The following is an 18,654-nucleotide window of genomic DNA, read 5'->3' as shown; positions in this document are numbered from 1 at the left end:
ATACCTCAAGCCTAATAATTACTAATTGAATTGATATTTGTATAAATAAAAAATTATGGTGCTTTTAAAATTTATTCTTGTATTTTAAATAAGGAACTTAATTTACAAAGAAAATAAAAGTGGCATGCACTAAATTTCATCAAATAAATCTCTACATTTAAAGTACAATGCAACAGAGCATAGTACCTCCAGGCGCTGAATTTAGTGAACATGATAGAGAACATGTAGAGTCTAAAAGTGTTATGACATTATCAATATTTATGTTGAAAATACAGAAGAAACTAAAGTTTGAAACTACATTTGAAGTACGACATGAGGACATATGTGCCTTTAAGGAAGTGACATACAGAATTAAAATTACTATAGTAAAATTATTTTACTATAAAATCATACACAAGCTGAGTTTTAAATAAATATATATAATTTCCAGACAATTTTGTAAGGAAAATAAATTTTACTTTTTTTTCCCAGTAAGTCATTAAACAATGCAGTGGAGAAACTTGTATAGAAGTGGAAGAAATGGACAGGGAAATTATAAAATTAACTATAATGCAGCATATAAAGAAACTAGGAGAGCAAGGATACTTACAGAGATATTGAGAAATTTCAAAATTTTTCTTGTTTTTTTATAGGGCTCTTTGACCAAAAATTCATTTTTTTTGCATAAAACACAACTTTATGGACCACACTTTTGAAGGCTTGTTTTACTTGCTGGTTTCTCAAAGTGTAAATGAAAGGGTTCAGCATGGGGGCAATGGATGTATTGAGAACAGCTACTCCTTTTGTCAATGATGCCTTTTCTTTTGCAGCTGGATTAGCATACATGAATATACAGCTTCCATAAGAAATGGAAATGACAATCATGTGAGAGGAACAAGTGGAGAAAGCCTTTTTTCTTTGACTGGCAGATGGGATTCTTAAAATGGTCCTGATAATGTACATGTAAGATAAAATCACTAATGCCAAAGTGAACAGCAAAGTAACCAAAGCAAAGTAAAAACCAATTACTTCTAGGAGCCATGTATCTGAACAAGATAGTTGTAAGAGGGGAAAATAGTCACATGCAAAGTGATCAATGACGTTGGAAGCACAGTAATCCAGCTGGAGGAGAAGCATAAGGGGTGGGAAAATGGTCAGAAACCCACTTAGCCAGGCACACAACACAAGTAGGGTGCAGAGATTCCTGTTCATGATGGTTGTGTAATGAAGGGGCTTGCAGATGGCAACATAGCGGTCATAGGACATGGCAGTTAATATGTAAAATTCCGTCACCCCCATGAATATAAAGAAAAAGAGTTGGGCTGCACAGTTGTTATAGGAAATAGTCTTATTCCTGGTGATAATTGCCCCCAGAAATCTGGGGATGCATACAGTTGTAAATGAGATTTCTAAGAAAGAGAAGTTCCGGAGGAAGAAATACATAGGTGTCTGCAGATGGGAGTCCACAAAGGTCAGGGTGATGATAGTCAGGTTTCCAGTAACACTTAACATATACGTGATAAATAAAAAGAGAAAAATCACAATCTGAAGGTCAGGATCATCAGAAAGGCCCAGGAGGACAAATTCTGTGACCATTGTGTGGTTCATGTCGCTTCCTTTCTCTCTCTCCCTCCTCTACTCTCCTTTTTGTTCTTTTAAAGATATTTTGGTAGAATGACAATTAAGGAAAAATAGATAAGAGATATAATGCATCATGATCCATATAATCGTCATTAATACAATTCTAAAAATCTTCTACAGTCTATGACAGTTTTATTTTGACTATCTTTTTTGCATTATGTTTTAATTTTTTTTCTATGTCCAGCCTATTTACTGGTTCTCTTACTTTAAATCTAGCAGAAGTTAGGATATTTTCATACAATAAGCTGCATCACTGAGAAACAGCTAATAAAATGTATAATTCCTGCTTTGAGTCCCATTAATGCAAAATATCATTATATTTTTGTTGAAACAATCACAAGAAACATACATTTTTCTTTTTTTCCATGATGTATACATTAAAGGATATTACCACCTAAATACAAAATGGGTGCTCTTAATTCCATCAAAAGATAAAAGTGAAAATTACAAGATTGTTAATAACCCATTATTCTTTTTATGATATGAGAAACAAAGATTTTTAGCGAATAGAACATATATTTTTATTTTAATATTGTTATTTTATTTATTCATTTTATTTTTAATATTAATATTTTGGTCTAATTGTCAAGATACTAGAACATCCTCTATATGATTTATATTTACTATAAGATAGAGTAAATAATGTAATTATTTTACTTAACAAATAGGGAACATGTTCACTTATTTATTGGTTTGTCTTGTAATTCCATCAAAATCTTTAATGTTTGATGTCTTCTATGACTCACAAGAAATGTGTGTATATATTATACATACAGACATTTTTAATTTTGAGCTTAAGGGAACATGTGGTATTTATCTATTTTTCATTTTGCTCTGAAGCATAAATTGGAAAAGTAACTACTTGCCTTAGGTCTCAGCAGCTCTCTCACTTGGATTATAACTTAGTGCATCTTCCATTTGAACATCTTCCTTTCAGAGCTTTATGGAAAAAAGTTTTATTTCCTAGTAAATTTTGTCCCACATAAGACCATTCATCCTTATGCAACCATTCATTCATAAAAATATCCAGAATTGTATAGGAAACCCTCTCACATTCATTCGAAACTAGTCAGTTAATTTCCAGCTATTCAAGCACTGCTGGTATTCTATAGACGTGGTCTGCTAAAATCCTAATAGTTGTCTCCTCCATATTTTAGATTGTCAAATTTCTGCTATGATGGATAGAATGTAAAATTATTGCTTCTCTTCTGGACACTACTAAAGTTCACACTTACCAAATTTTATTTTATGTTTTTCTCTATTTTATAATGGTTTAAGGGAAATACTTCAGGAAATAAAAATGGAATGCCAGAAACTTTTGGAAGACGTGGAAATACATTATATTCCTTTTCAATAATGTTGAACTAGAAGTTAAAAAAATTTATTCCTCTTCAATAATGTTGAGCCAGAAGTTAAAAAAAGAAAAAAACATTTAAAGAGAAAACAGATAAATATGTGACACATTGGATATTATGAGTTAGATTCTGGTATCTGGCTTCCCTCTGGTCATACTTATATCTAAATCATTTCAAGTTTCTTTGTTTTGACCTCAAAAGATTTGATCTGGGAACAAAGCAAAGTCCAGGCCACACCTCTGCTGTATTATAGACCATGAGAGATTTCGGGAAGCCGCCTTTAGCCTCCTAACTCTTATCTGTAGTCAATCTCCCTTGAGAGCAGTTAAGTTCATCTTTTGGCCCACAGAGGACCTCAAATATTGTCTTCTGTGAAATATTTACTTCCATTAATTGCAATTAATATTTTATACATCCTTAATATTTCATGAGTAATAAAAATAGCTATGACATCCATTTTCTTACAAAACTAGAGCACAATCTAATTGATATTTAATCATCTTTTTGAGATTAGAAAAGTTTTCTACATATCCCATTTTTGTTTTTTATCCTAAGGCTTTGTTAAGTGTTAAGGCATCAAGAAGCAAAAGGTTATTTCACAATGCTAAGTAAAGAATAACTATCATAATGCAAGTATTGTGCTCACAAGTTTTTAAAAATGCTATCAGGTTAACTAATTCAATTATCATTATAAATTGCAATATTTAATAGCAGCGTCAATTTGTCCATCTTATTGTTTATCTTGGCCTTTACATCTGTTATCCCTTCAACATTCTAATAAAAAACCCATAAAATGTGCTTTTATTTATGTGAAATTCTGGTTTGTGAATTATAACTAATTATTCTCCTTAGTGTTCTTTTTATGTTTCCCAAGTATTTTGGCAAAAAAATGTATAATCAGATAAACCATTTATTTAACATTTGATGTATTTAAACTAATAATGCATATTATATAATACAGATTAACACAAAATAGGCATTATATGTTTTAATAAAATTATGAAATGTGCATTTAATATATAAAAATACAATAATAAATTTAAGTAATCAAATAATGTTTTAGTTTTTTTTTTCCAGCTTTATTGGGGTATAATTTAGAAATCAAAAGTATATATACTTAAGATGTATTTCACTGTTATAAAGGAGCATTTAGTAAAGGAACATTTTGGCAGATATGTTTCCATATCATAGGGAGTGTTACCCTTAATCACTTAAGTTTTGTTGATCACTTTTGTGACCATTATAAAAATGATGTTATGTTTTTATTATAACAGCTCAATTAATAAGCAGGAAATTCTATCATTATTCACAGACGGAAAAGTGCATTAATGCCTCGCTTGATTGCATCCTTGTCCTATTGATATCCTGTTGTTGCTATTTAGGTGTAAAGGCTTAATTGAGGTTTAGGCTTAGGCATTTTTTTCCTTTCAAAACTAATTCAAAAAAGAATTTTATACTTTCAACAGAGATACATGTTTAATTGATTACAAAAATAATTAGCAGCTATTGGTGTAACAGCCCAATGAGTTCACCTTGCCTGCTGCCTAGACAGAGCCGATTTATCAAGACAGGAGAACTGCAATAGAGAAAGAATGAATCCTGTAATTCATGCATAGCTGGCAGTGCAGGAGACCCAAGTCTTATTATTACTCAAATCAGTCTCCCTGAGGATTCTGGGATCGGGGATCAGAGGTGTTTTTTGTTGTTGCTGTTGTTTGTAGGGAGACCCCCTGAAACTATTGCTATGGAATAAAAGATGAAATGCTCCTGATTATTGTAAATACAAAGTTGCATGCAGGATTGTGTAAAGACAATGCCAGGTTGGACTGCCAGAATGAGCCAACAGCGTGTGATGTGCTTTCCCCTGCAGGGAGCCTATGAACAGACGTGCAGTCAGGGAGGTTTCACATTACCAAGATTCCTATCCCAGAAAAGCAGATGTTCATAGCTCTGGGAATGAAATGCGACCCTTGTGGAGAGCCTATAAATGGATGCATGAAGGCACCTGTTCATATGGATAAGTTAGGGCTATAAACACCCTCATCTTGCCATGGTTCTTTTAGGCCTCTTTAGGGTTAAGGCATGCTCCCTTCTGAGAATTTCTGTTCTAACCAGTTGTCTAGCTTCACGTCCTGTTTCTGTGGATTGTTTGTAACCAGCTTTTGCTGCAACTGTTACTGCTGATGAATATCTTGCTGCAACTGTTACTACTGATTAATGTTTTGCTAGTCATAGGTTATGGAAAGACCATGTTTCTCTTTTAAGGCTCTGTTAGAAATTACTGATGCACATACTCTACTGTAAATTCTTATCTTTGTATACTGTACTTCTGCATACAGATGTCATGTTAAGGAATTACTTCATCCCCATGTGACCATTTTACCTCATAATCAAACAACATTAATCCCTCACTAAGCTACCCCCGCCCTCACTAAACTTAATAATAAATGCTGGCATATCCAGTGCATTGGCGTCATCATGGGACCAGAAGGCAGTGATCCCCTGGACCCAGCTTTTACTATTTTGTGTATGTCTATTATTTCTTGACCTGCTGATCTGCCTGGGAACAAAAAGAGAGCCCTGTTGCATTGTGGGCTGCTGGCCAGACCCCACAATAGTTGTTGTTGTTGTTGTTTGAGACAGAGTCTCACTCTGTTACCTAGGCTGGAGTGCATTGGCACGATCTCAGCTCACTGCAACTTTGGCCTCCCAGGTTCAAGTGATTCTACTGCCTCAGCCTCCTAAGTAGCTGGGACTACAGGCACGCACCACCATGCCTGGCTAACTTTTGCATTTGTTGTAGAGACTGGGTCTCACCATGTTGGCCAGGCAAGTCTCAAACTCCTGGCCTTAGGTGATCTGCCTGCCTTGGCCTCCCAAGGTGTGGGAATCAGAGTTTTTAAAGACAACTCGGTGGGTGGGGAAAAGCTAGTGAGCTGGGAGTGCTGATTGGTCAGGACCTAAATGAAATCATAGGGAGTTGAAGCTGTTTTCTTGTACCGAGACAGTTCCTTTGTGGGGGCTACAAGATCAGATGAGCCAGTTTATCCATTTGGGTGGTGCCACTGATCTGTCAAGTGCAGGGTCTGTAAAATATCTCAAGTACTATCTCAGGAGTAGTTTAGGGAGGGTCAGAATCCTTTAGCCTCCAGCTGCATGACTTCTAAACCGTAATATCTAATCTTGTGGCTAATTTGTTAGTCCTACAAAGGCAGTCTGGTCCCCAGGCAAGACGAAGGCCTGCCCTGGAAAACTAAGTTCCTCCTAAAGTCAGTTCAGCTGCCCAGAATGAACAAGGACAGCCCGGAGGTTAGAAGCAAGATGGAATTGGCTAGGTTGGATCTCCTTCACTGTCTCAGTTACAATCCTGCCGTGGTGGTTTCATTGGTGATCAATGGCTGGATTCATTTGTTCACTATGTGCTACAAAATGATTATATTCTCAACCTAACATTTACCATTTCCTTATACATTGTTACAATTCATGTAGAAAATCTCAGATGAATGCTTACTTTGTTCTTCATTCAGTATTCCAAGTTGATTCACCAGTATCTTTTTGTTGGTATCATTATAAACACATAGATTCACAATTTTGAAATCATCTTTTGGTCATGTTAGTGTTTGACATATGCATTTCAAGGAAGATTTAAATTAACATCTCTACCTCTTTGGAGTGATTTATCCAGGGAGAAAGTCTTCAAGTTGTCTTCTGACTCTCATGGACATTATACTTTTAGTATTAGATAGCTTCCTTCTTAAGTAGTATGTTTTTCCAGGCTCATGTTACACTTTCCTGTATTACATCTGAAATCAATCATTTCTCCAAAAAGTCCTCTTTGCATTGACTGGAAAATATTAAATCAAGATAAGAATCTGAGCACTAGTTATAATAATTGTCATGAAGTCAATAATCTCTTCTATTTATTTTCAGTGGAAAGGACAAGCAAACATATTTTTTTAACATATAATATTTTTTGGACAATAGCTTGTTGAAAAAATCTTTAGAAGAGCATACTAATGAAACAACATTATTCGTCTGGGGTAATATCCAAGGTTCATTGCCTCATATCAAGGAAATCAAGGATGTGAACACACAAGGGGTGAGGTTAAGAGCAGAGGTTTTATAGGTGAAAGAGAAAAGCTCCCTCTCCTGCAGAGAGAGGGGCTTCTAAGCGGGTCTTCTGGCGCCATGGTGAAATGCACAGGATTTTATAGATGAGCCTGAGGAGGTAGTGTCTGATTTACATAGAGGACGAGAGATTGGTCAGACCAGATATGTCATTTGCATAGCCCACAAAGAAGATGGCCGCCCCACCCTAATCTTTTATTATGCAGATGAGTTCTCTACCTGGCCAGTGCCATGTTGCCTACTTCTTTACTGTACATGTGGTTGACAAACAGAAGGGAAGATGGGGTGGCCATGTTGAATATGCCTGACCCCCAGATAACCTTTTCCTATTGGCACAACTGCTGGCATTCACCCATGTAAGCATCTAGCCTGCTTTTCTATGTCTGCAGCTTGATTTTTCAGGCTGCTCTTTGTGAGAAAAGAAATGACTTGGGGGCTACTTTTTATTAAAAGGGAAACCTTGCCAAGGACTCTCTTACCTTCACTACCTAAATAATTTCTTTCTATGTCTTGTATCACTAAAACATGTTAATATTTTTCAACTTTAGGACTACACGACTTTTACATAATCCTTTCTATCTTTGATCCATTTGTGTCTTCTTTCTCTCATATTGAGTACCCTGGCTATCACATTAATTTTCATTTGTTTCTGTTCCTCATATTGCACATACAACAGTATTAGAATAATAATGATGCCATTGTCACCCACAATGTCATTCCTGAGAACAGTTTCAGATTTATTTTTAGCTCTTCTCTTTGTGCCCTTAGATTAAACCCCACGTGGAAGTACAGACCAATTGATATACTGAAAACCAGCTGGAATAATTCTGTTCAGGTGGTTACTTCACCAACTTAATACACAGTTTGTTATATTTAATTCACTTGAGTTTTATTTTTCAGAGTTTTTTTGAATTAATGCATTTGTAATTATTAAATACTAATATTTGCCCAAAGTTTAATAATCAAACCTAATTACATTTCAAAAAGTCTATATTTAAACATTGGTTCTTCCAACCTCTTTACTTCCTTCTCTATAGGCAGTTTTAAAAAATATTATGGCTTATTGCTCATTTGTTCTTTTTTTTTTTTCTTTTGAGATGGAGTCTTGCTGTATTACCTAGGCTGGAGTGCAGTGGCATGATCTCGGCTCACTGCAACATCTGCCTCATGGGTTCAAGTGATTCTCCTGCCTCAGCCTCCCAAGTAGCTGGGATTACAGGTGCATACCACCCCACCCACCTAATTTTTGTATTTTTAGTAGCGACTGGGTTTCACCACGTTGGCCAGGCTGGTCTTGAACTCCTGACTTCAGGTGATCTATCTGCCTTGGCCTCCCCTACTGCTGGGGTTACAGTCATGAGCCACTACATATGACCTCATTTGTTACCTTCAGTCATAAATAATTTACACATTAACATTCTCCCTTCTTAGTAAAACATACAAATATTTTCCCTATTTTATTTAATCAATATATGCCCTGAGGACCATGCTACAACAGTGTATATCTCTCATCCCTTTTATAGCTGCAGTGTACAGCTATACTATAGTTTATTCAAATTCTTAAAGACATTGGAAATGAAAAATGCAACCCTACTGTTGCAGACTGTCTGGTTGGTAAGAGAGATGGGGATTTCAGGAATCTCAGGTCTTAAAAGATATATATTGAGCCACCATGCCTGGCCTAAAAAGGCTTCTTTTGGTGGGTATTTTAATGTTGTCTCTGATGGAAGTCTGGCTGCATTATCATCCAGGGCCTTGATGATAGTTATCTTTTAGATTTCTTGTATAATACTGTGAATGAGCTCTAGTTACATGAGTTATATATATTTTTGTGTCTCTCACTTCAAAAAGTGCCTGACAAATGAATGCTAATCTCTCTATTATAGACAGGCAAAGTTTATAGCAATGAGAATCTAACAGTGTGATTATGTGTTGCAAATGTAGGATCACCTATCTGCATGTAAAGAACACAATGGTTGAGTTATTATTCTTTAGAATCTAAGCACTTATTCCTGGTAATCATATTGATTACTTTCTAAAGAGTCTAAAATAATTCTAAATCAATTACCATAAAGAATACAAATATTTCAGACTGGTCTTCAAGCAATTCTATAATTTGTTTCTGGCTAAGTACATGTACATATTCTGTTTCTCAGTAACAATATAGTATGCACCAATATCAGTATTCCAATGACTCTCTCACCTCTCTCTTTCAAAAATTCCAAAATTCTGTAATTATTTTTCATGTCAATCATGTTACTGTATAATGAATTTCTCAATATTTTATAAACATACAATCATCTTTATCAGGTTTCCATAGCTAACCCAAGTAAAACCTTCTCCTCCTCATCTGTTACTGAATTTAGTTTATGCATCTTTTCAAACATTGATGATAATGTCATTTAGTTTTAATTTTTATAAATGCATCTGTTAGTTCTGTCAACTATTATTGACTTGAAATCCTAAAGAAATAAAATTTTTTAAAATTTAAATCTGAACATAATTGTAGATGTACTATATGTAAAGATAACAATAGAAATAGTTGTTACTAATGTATTGATAGCTCATTATGTTACATGCTTTACAGATTGATTTCCATTCTTATAGTAACTTAACTTAAGATGTTATGACTGGTTTACACATGAGAAAATATATGCTCAGAGGGCATAGAGACCACAGGCTTTCTATCATTTTTCTTGTTTAACATGAAAATGTTATTTCTAATAGGAAGTAATAAAATTAAGAAACCATTTCTATCTTCTGTTTAACATTTTGAATTCATTTCAGTTTTCTTTGACAGTTTTTCCTCAGCAAACCTTGTTCTTAGTCTCCCAGTTGAATATATTGCACAAAAATCTTAAAAAAATTTGTATCACTGATTAAAATTATAATTTGTTTTCTATTACTTAAAAATGTGGTCAATAAAATTTACAGTATTTTAGTATCATTACTTCTTATTTCAGCTTTTGAAATCATGGGCACACACACACTCATCTTGCTTGCATACTTTAGACATTTATTAATATGTTAAGTACAAGGAAGCAAAATTTTAACAGATAAAAATCATAATTTTAGATATACTAAAAAACTTTTGCTTCGTTGTGAAGCTTTTATTTTGTATAAAACTAAACCTTACATAATTTTGTTCAGGTACAAAATAGTTTGAATGCATATCCTGTTTTAAACTAGTCTAAAATGTAGGAAGATTTACATATTACTTTTAGGTAATGATAGAAAGAAGCTTATTTTCCACTCACAGAAACTTAACATATCTTAGTAATATATTATATATAGTTATATAAATAACTATATTTCTATGTTGGATGAAATCTGTATATGTATTTGTGTATGTGTCTATTCATCATCTGTCATTCTATAGAGAGAATATTATGGGATTCACAAATATGGAGATCCACTTAGCACTTATAACAAAAAAGTATATATTGATAATGGTCTAGGCTTCTTTTCTTTATTAATAGATTAATTTCACAAACATACCAAATTAAAATGAGTAATGAAAGTTTTTTTGCTTTTCAAATGAATTAACTTAACATTTTAAAAAAATTATATCATATCTTTTACATATTTCCTAGAACACCAGTAGCATAGTGAAGGGAATTTCTATAAGAATAAATTAAAATTATAAAACTGTATGTTCTGTGTATAACAAGTAGAATATCAGATTGATATTTATAAAGCCATTCCAATGTATCTAGGTATAATTTTATTTCTTGAAGAATACTCAAGAATAATTTTAGTTTTCAAAATATTTTTGAATCTTGTAATTTTAAAAAATTGTTCAAAGGAAGGGATGTCAGGAAGACACAATAAAATTATTTTCAGTCGAATGAGAAATATATTAAATAAATATGCTTGCAAACTTTTAGGAAAAAGAAAATGATGCAGAAGAGTGCAAAGAGGCCATTTTGATTGGAAGAAGCTATTGAAAACTCGTATTATCCTTTCCTGTGCCTCTAATTCGTCACGTCATACTACTTCATGTGCTTGTGAAAAATACTGTCTTCCTTGCCATGTTAATGAAAGCTTGCTTAACTTGCTGATTTCTTAGACTGTAAATAAAGGGGTTCAGCATGGGGGCTACTGAGGTGTTTAGTATTGCCACTCCCTTGCTCAAGGACACTCTATCTTTTGCTGAGGGTTTAATGTACATAAAAATGCAGCTGCCATAAGAGATGGAGATGACAATCATGTGGGAAGAACATGTGGAAAAGGCCTTTGTCCTTTGACTAGCAGAAGGAATTCTCAAAATTGTTCTGATAATGTATATGTAGGACAGAAATATTAATGCCAAAGTCAACATTAGAGTAAACACAGCACAAGAAAATCCCATCACCTCTAGGAATTTTGTGTCTGAACAAGCAAGTTGCAGCAGGGGAAAATAATCACAGGTAAAATGGTCCATAATATTAGACCTACAGTAATCAAGCTTTAAGAGCAACATGAGTGCTGGGAATATGATTAAGAATGAAACCAGCCAAGAAGTAAAAACAAGCAGTGTGCAGACTCTTCGATTCATGATATTCAAGTAATGCAGAGGCTTGCAGATGGCCACATAGCGGTCATAGGACATGGCAGCCAGAAGGTAAAACTCTGTGACTCCCAAGAGAATGAAAAAAAATAACTGAACTATGCAATCATTAAAGGAAATGGTTTTATCTCCTGAAATAATGTTACCCAGAAACTTGGGTATACTGACAGTTGTGAATGAAATTTCTAATATGGAGAAATTTCTGAGGAAGAAATACATGGGGGTCTGCAGGTGGGAATCCAGCAGGGTGAGGGTGATAATGGTCAGGTTCCCAGTGACGCTGAGCATGTAGGTGATAAGCAGGAAGACAAAGATCACAACCTGAAACTTTGGGTCATCTGTCAATCCCAGAAGAATAAACTCTGTTATTTCTGTATGATTTCTCATTCTTCAGTTGCTTACTTTTTTCCCCTGCCAGACCTATAAGAGAAAGCACAAATAACACACTTGAAGAGTTATGGATTAACAAATATCCAAATATGGAGCTGGAGTTTGGTTGACATAGTATGCCATTTCTACTTCAAGGGGAAATTTAACACCACCCGATAATAACAGTGGTCCTTTAATTTCCACTCCTTTACAGGTGAAAACTCTTCACATAAGACAGGTTAAAAATAAAAGTTTGGTATCACAGTTGGAAATGGTAGGGGAGGAATTTGAAACCAGACTTTGCTGACTCCACTTAACACCTGTTATCTTTCTGAGACATGCCTATAAGTTTCCTCTGTAATCAGAACCACCTTTGTATCCTTGTACCAATCCCTATACAAGTTTCCAAGTTATGTAAAAGTTTGATTACTCTGATAATTCTCAATATGGAGAAGATACTTGAGGTTTTTTGTTTGTTTTGTTTTGTTTTTTTTTTTTTGTTTTGTTTGTTGTTGTTGTTTTTGAGGTAGAGTCTCACTCTGCCACCCAGGCTGGAGTGCACTGGTGCGGTCTTGGCTCATTGAAACCTTTGCCTCCTGGGTTCAAGTGATTCTCCTGCCTCAGCCTCCTAAGTAGCTGGGATTACAGGCATGTGCCACCACGCCCTGCTAATTTTTGTATTTTTAGTAGAAACGGGGTGTTGCCATGTTGGCCAGGCTGGTCTCGAACTCCTGACCTCAGGTGATCTGCCTGCCTCGGCCTCCCAAAGTGCTGGGATTACAGGCATGAGCCACTGCGCCTGGCCTAGTTTTTTTTTTTAAAGTGAGTTCTTTGTCCTTAGCCATTGTGAAAGTTGATTGTATGGATTGGGTTGGGTCATTTTTGTCATACCCAACCACCACAGGTTCAAGATGCCAGGGGGTAAGAAGCACAGAGGGAACGTGGCATTGCTCTAAGAATGTAATTCTGTGTAAGCCTGACTGCTGAAATTGCCTGCTGTAACCTGAAATCAGTGTTATCTAATAGCTGCTGAAATTACCTGCTGTGATCCTATGGGTAGTTTTACTCATTGCCTTAACTTACCAATCAAAACTTGGCAGCTCCCCTAAACCTTACCAGTGTCAATGAACTTTCTTGAAGAGTAATAAGTAACGTTTCTTTTTTATACAGCTTCTAACCTTCTCTTCGTTCTTTGGACATACTGAAAAACCACCTGGTCTGTGTATATGCCTTGAGTTGAAGTTTTTGGTTACCACCTAAGATGTTTTAAATTTTAGAGATTTGTCTCCATATTTTATTTAACCTTAATGCCATTGATCAACTTTCGTGAATATTCAGATTTTCCAACTCCCATGTCCACTTTATTGAAAGCTGGAAATACTTAAGCCATTGCCATGAACAACTTCAGATGTCTGGAATACAGGAGAGGAAGAAGTATAGAATAATGTAAACTGGAAGAGCCCAAAACTGAAGTTTATTGCATGTGAATATCTTACAATATTTCATGATATTTCAGCCTACCTATGTGTCATTTTATGACTTTTATTCCTATAGAAGCCATTTTGCTTCCTAGTTGAAATAAATAAGTAAATAATATAATATTAATTTGAGAAGGATGCCCTCAGTTAAAAAGATGATACATAAGTATTCTCCAAGATTTGTTTAATTATTTATTCATGCTTTGAAATAGCAATTTTTAATTCTTTCTTTTTGAAAATAAAGTACAAATGATATTGTCATAAACATTTCCATAGAAAACAGTGAGGTTATCTAGTTATGAATCCAACCTGTTTACTATATCTGAAAATCACTTAACACTTCTCTGTCTCATTAGCCTCACCTGTAGTTTCTTCCACTGTATACAAGTGCATCTCATAGAGCTATTGTGAGCATTAAGTTAATATGTATATTAACTTAATAACTTTTATATAACTTAATATGTATTAACTTACTTATGATCTTTCTAAATGCTTTATAAATATGTATATTTATATAATTTATATTTACATAAATAAATATATATAATATATTTAGTGAAATTTAGTGAAAGCTAAAGCATTTAGTGAAAGCTGTATGAGGCTTTGTTCTATGGAGAAAGTATTTCCTAACCATTGAGCTGAAAATCTTTGGGAATGGGAAGGTGTCCTGTCCAAAACGTTATGTCTTAAATAAGTAGTAATAATTATATTTGGCACCAAGAGAGTCACATGAGAACAATAACAACAAAGCAATAGGAAAAAAGTCACCAGGTTTCATAGTACCTGTCAGGCATTCTAGGCAAATAAATCTTTGCTCTTCCTTGTCTACATGGCGCTGACCTCTCCCACCATGGTGTATCTGCCTCTTCCACCTCATCACCACCACCACCACCACACACACACACACACACACACACTCCACTTCTCTTATCTTCAACCAGGATTAGATCACTGTGATGTTCATAGCTTATCAACATTGCTACTCATAGCCAGTTATTTTCTCTGCTCTTCATTAGTAATAACCCTTCTAAAAGTGCTTGAAGCTTGCAGTAAATTATATGTGCATATATATTATACATACATATATGAATGTGCGTATTTATGTGTGTGTGTGTGTGTGTGTGTGTATAAGCATTGTGGGCAATACATTGTAATGACATCCCAAATTACCTCTGTCCTTATTTCTACAACACTAGGTTTAATACCCACTGTGTGCATTGCATGAGAATCTTATGCTCATTCTTCCTAACTCATCACACTTACAATAGGCTGAAATCTCCTGTTAACTCCTCCGTTATTCTGTGCATTCTTGAGAGTTAGAACAGGATTTTATCTTCAAAGCTATTTCAGCATAATCCAGTATTTAGTATAGTTATGGTAGGTTTAAAGGAAACACTCATCTAGTTAATTAGTTAATTAATTAAAGTTGAGTTTGTTATTGAATCACATGCTGCCATCAGTGCAGTTTGCTATTTTATGCTGATATTCTAGCCTGGATTTTACTTAGTTTTTTATCTTTGTTTTACAAGATGTATTTTCTTACATGTCTTACCTTGTGAGATGTGTTTACATATTTGGATCAAGTTCACCGTATTGACTAAATTTAAAACAAAAGATATGTAAAGGGAATCACATTTCATTGATACATAAGTTTAAAGAAAACTTCAAGAAACGTTATTTTTGAATTACTGTCTTTAAATTTTTTTACAATTCATCCTTTCAATTCACTTCACTCCAGCTCCAGCAACATCACTCTTATTTCATCAGGGTTTATTTTTCATTAAAAGCTTGAGTTTTTCTTAACACTTTGAAGTCACAAAATACATTCATATCAAATATACAAGATTTAGATTCAATCTGAAGATTCAATTTTATTCAACAACTTACTGACATGAGAGACTCAAGTTTTAAAAATATATATATCATATTATTACTGGTCTATTACACTGTATTATTCACCTTATTTCAACTTTTTTGTATATCTGTTTTCCTCTTAAATTCCCTGCTATTTTTTTTTAACACTTTACTCAATAACAATACCATGACTCATTCTTTTGCTTCAGATGAAAGCTGTGAGGGAACATAGGAAAAGCTATGATGGAAGGTGTAAGTCGTTATTTGAAGGGTTCATGAGAGACTTCACAAAAAAGTAGACACTTCTATAGCTGGTCTTCAAAGACAAGGGAAACAGGCTTAAAGAAGCTCTAGTCGTATGTGATCCAATAACAAGAACTGGATGTGGTATATCATGCTTTTATGTAGAAATGTTTATGAAAGTTTCATGAATTATATTCATTTGCCAATATAAAACAAGTTTGATAAAAATTATCAGTATCCATTTCCTTTGAGAGGGTTGAACCTCAATGTTTAACAAGCCGCAATCAATTCCTAGAGAATTAAAAGATCTCAGGACGTATTCATACAGATAATGAGGAATAGCTCCAAGCATTTAATTCATTATCTTGGATTTTTATATCTGAATACAAATCCATATTTTCTCCTGGAAGAATATGGCTTAGTTTATTAAGTTTTCACTTCCTTCCACCATTTCAACAAATTACTTACTTGTTTTCTAAAGATTCCTGCAACAAATCCTTTGAGCCATTTAAAATGAAAATTAAGGGTGATGCTTAATAATTGCTAAATAAAATGACTACAAAGCATCTTCAGAGCTTTCTAAAAACAACCCTATATCTTGGTCTGTCATCAAGTAAATATTAACGATGACCCTTTAAATAAACTAGGTTAGATATTGGTAATTATTTGATGTGCCTGGTAAGAAAGGGACTATTGGAGAGTAAATCAGTTTGAAGAATCTAGGGATGTGCTTTTAAGAGACTGAGGTAAGGGGCTGACTGGTTCCATTTTATTTCTCTCTCTCTCTCTCTCTCTCTCTCTCTCTCTCTCTCTCTCTCTGTGTACTGTTTAATAAGGTTTTAAATTACACTGAGTTGAGACCTCCCTTAGCAATGCAAATACTTTGAAAATCTAGTTTTTAAATTTTTCTGTGTTTACTCAGTTATTTCTTCTTTACCTTAATAGAGATCACTGAAAAAATTTTGCAGAGCGTATCTTCAAAACCTATATTACTCGTATCAGCCTGGTGTTTTTTGCAACTTTATAAATTTAAAGATTTATTTAGAGCTTAGGTTAATATACTAATGAAAAAGAAAATTATTTAGCTAAATGTTGTGGGCAATATATAGCTCAGTTTTATAATTATGCTAAAATACACTTCGGTACTGCTCAGTTATTCTAGGTTGTGGGCCATGACACAAGGATTACTTTGAGAAATTCTGTAGGCCTGAGTGAAACAGTGGCTCTTCAGGAAAAGTCATTGAGTGGTTGAAAGAATTATTTTACTAAGTCTGTTTTTGACTGTTTTTATTATAGTTTTAGATGACTATTTCCCTGGAGAAATATGAATAATTTATATTTCTTCCTTTCGATAATGATGGGCAGGTTTAATTCTCAACCTTCATACAAGTGTGCATAGAAACAAATCAAGGGAAAAGAGGTGTCACCAAATCACACTTACTTTCATAAATAGTAACATTCATTTCTGTAAAGTTTTCTGGAAAACAAATACTCATAACCTCATTCCTTCGGTTCATGAGCTAGCCATTTATAATTTAAACAAGATAGGAAAAGGACATAAATTAACAGAAAATTGTGGTATTAACATACTATTAATTTTTTATTTATGACCTATAAGGCCAATTTATTATCACAGAAAGTATGAGCTTTAACATTAGAGAGATATGAATGAGACATTTAATGGATTCGTGACTTTGGGTGAGTTACTTAATGTCTTTAAACTTCAGTTTTCTCTGTTTAAAACAGAGTTGAAACTTCAAGGATGTTTTTGAGAATTAATTGAAATACTATAAATAAGTGTTCCATAAATCATGCAGCATTTAGTAGGCTCTAGGAATAGTTATATTATTTATTTTTTGTTTATTGGAAATTAATTTGGGAAAATATTCATTGTAGTTTTGATTTATTAAAGGCACTATCTATTTGGAACTAGGGACTTTTTTTCTTTATCTCACTTAGCCTTTATAACATATTTCTGAAGTTTTTATCCTTATTCCCAAATGAAGAGCTGAGGCTCAGAGAAATTATATAACTTAATTCATATAGCTAGCAAACATTAAATATAGACTCAGACTACTTAGCCTGTTCTCTTAAGCACAGTACTGTATAGCTATATTTGATTAAAAACACAGAGACAGAGATAGTAATCTCCTGCTTTTAATTATTAGAGAATGAATAAGCTGGTATACTAGGACATGCTAATCCTTTTTATACACTTTAATATGTCAGGTTTCAAAGTATAACACCTATTTACATTGATTAAAAGTTGAGCTGTTAAGTAATGATTCAATGCTATGATTTGAGAGATTTCCATTGCCTTCCATAGGTTTTACTTACCTCTGATTTTCATATAGTTTCACTAACATTCAGAGTGGCTGGAATAGTAAAAATATTAGCAGATGCCATTGCTATCCAGTAAAACCAGGATTTCTGAAAACATTTACTTTCTCATTGAACAATTTTTCTTCCTATTTTCACTGTTTTTGTCTTAATTTTCCCATTTTATCCAGAGGGGATATGTTTCTTTGATAGTAGAGAGTGAGAAAGGGGCAAAAATACAAAATAGAGAAAGTATCTGAAAGTGTTTTAGAACTGTCTGGCATGGTTTCTACATAGATATTAGACACCACGAGAGACTTAATGTTTTATCTAGTCTCTCTGCCACTGGCTCAAGGGGACTAATTCAGTGATTCAAAATTGCCAGAAGAGAAATGTACACGAAACACTAAGGAATATAAAACATAATACACATTAGTATTTAAATTGGAAAGGGAAGCTTGGGGGACAGTGTCCAATGAGACAGAAAAGAAAATAACAACAAAAAAACAATACTAAGTGTGAAGATTTTTTTTCCCTTGACATTATATGGCATATAGAGATAGCAATCAAATATCTTAATTCTTAATGCAGATCTCTACGCAATACTCTATGCCATTTGTAAAACTGGGAAACTATTGCATTGTACTACATACTTCATTACCTCCACTATTTTTAATCTGCCTTCTAGTAACTTTTACTACTGTAATACTGCTCACCTTTTCTCTGCTCACTATATTGC

At 33.9% G+C, this 18,654-nt stretch overlaps 2 protein-coding genes across 2 annotated transcripts; both read right to left on the bottom strand.

Annotated features, from left to right (window-relative positions):
* Nucleotides 1-606: 606 nt before the first annotated feature.
* LOC705745 (olfactory receptor 6C3) lies at nucleotides 607-3,249 on the bottom strand. The gene is made up of 2 exons (XM_015151908.3): nucleotides 2,937-3,249; nucleotides 607-1,631 (listed from the first exon to the last, which is right to left on the bottom strand). The coding sequence occupies exon 2, from the start codon at nucleotides 1,585-1,587 to the stop codon at nucleotides 607-609; it is 981 nt and encodes a 326-aa protein (XP_015007394.1). The 5' UTR covers nucleotides 1,588-1,631; nucleotides 2,937-3,249.
* Nucleotides 3,250-10,253: 7,004 nt separating this feature from the next.
* On the bottom strand, nucleotides 10,254-18,191 carry LOC707644 (olfactory receptor 6C1). The gene is made up of 2 exons (XM_001110573.4): nucleotides 17,934-18,191; nucleotides 10,254-12,072 (listed from the first exon to the last, which is right to left on the bottom strand). The coding sequence occupies exon 2, from the start codon at nucleotides 12,037-12,039 to the stop codon at nucleotides 11,101-11,103; it is 939 nt and encodes a 312-aa protein (XP_001110573.2). The 5' UTR covers nucleotides 12,040-12,072; nucleotides 17,934-18,191; the 3' UTR covers nucleotides 10,254-11,100.
* Between the last annotated feature and the right edge of the window lie 463 nt (nucleotides 18,192-18,654).

This window comes from Macaca mulatta, chromosome 11 (genome assembly GCF_049350105.2).
Source record: "Macaca mulatta isolate MMU2019108-1 chromosome 11, T2T-MMU8v2.0, whole genome shotgun sequence".
NCBI classification, from domain to species: domain Eukaryota; kingdom Metazoa; phylum Chordata; class Mammalia; order Primates; family Cercopithecidae; genus Macaca; species Macaca mulatta.
The sequence above is the reverse complement of the archived record's forward strand: the minus strand, read 5'-3'. Positions and strand labels throughout refer to the sequence as shown.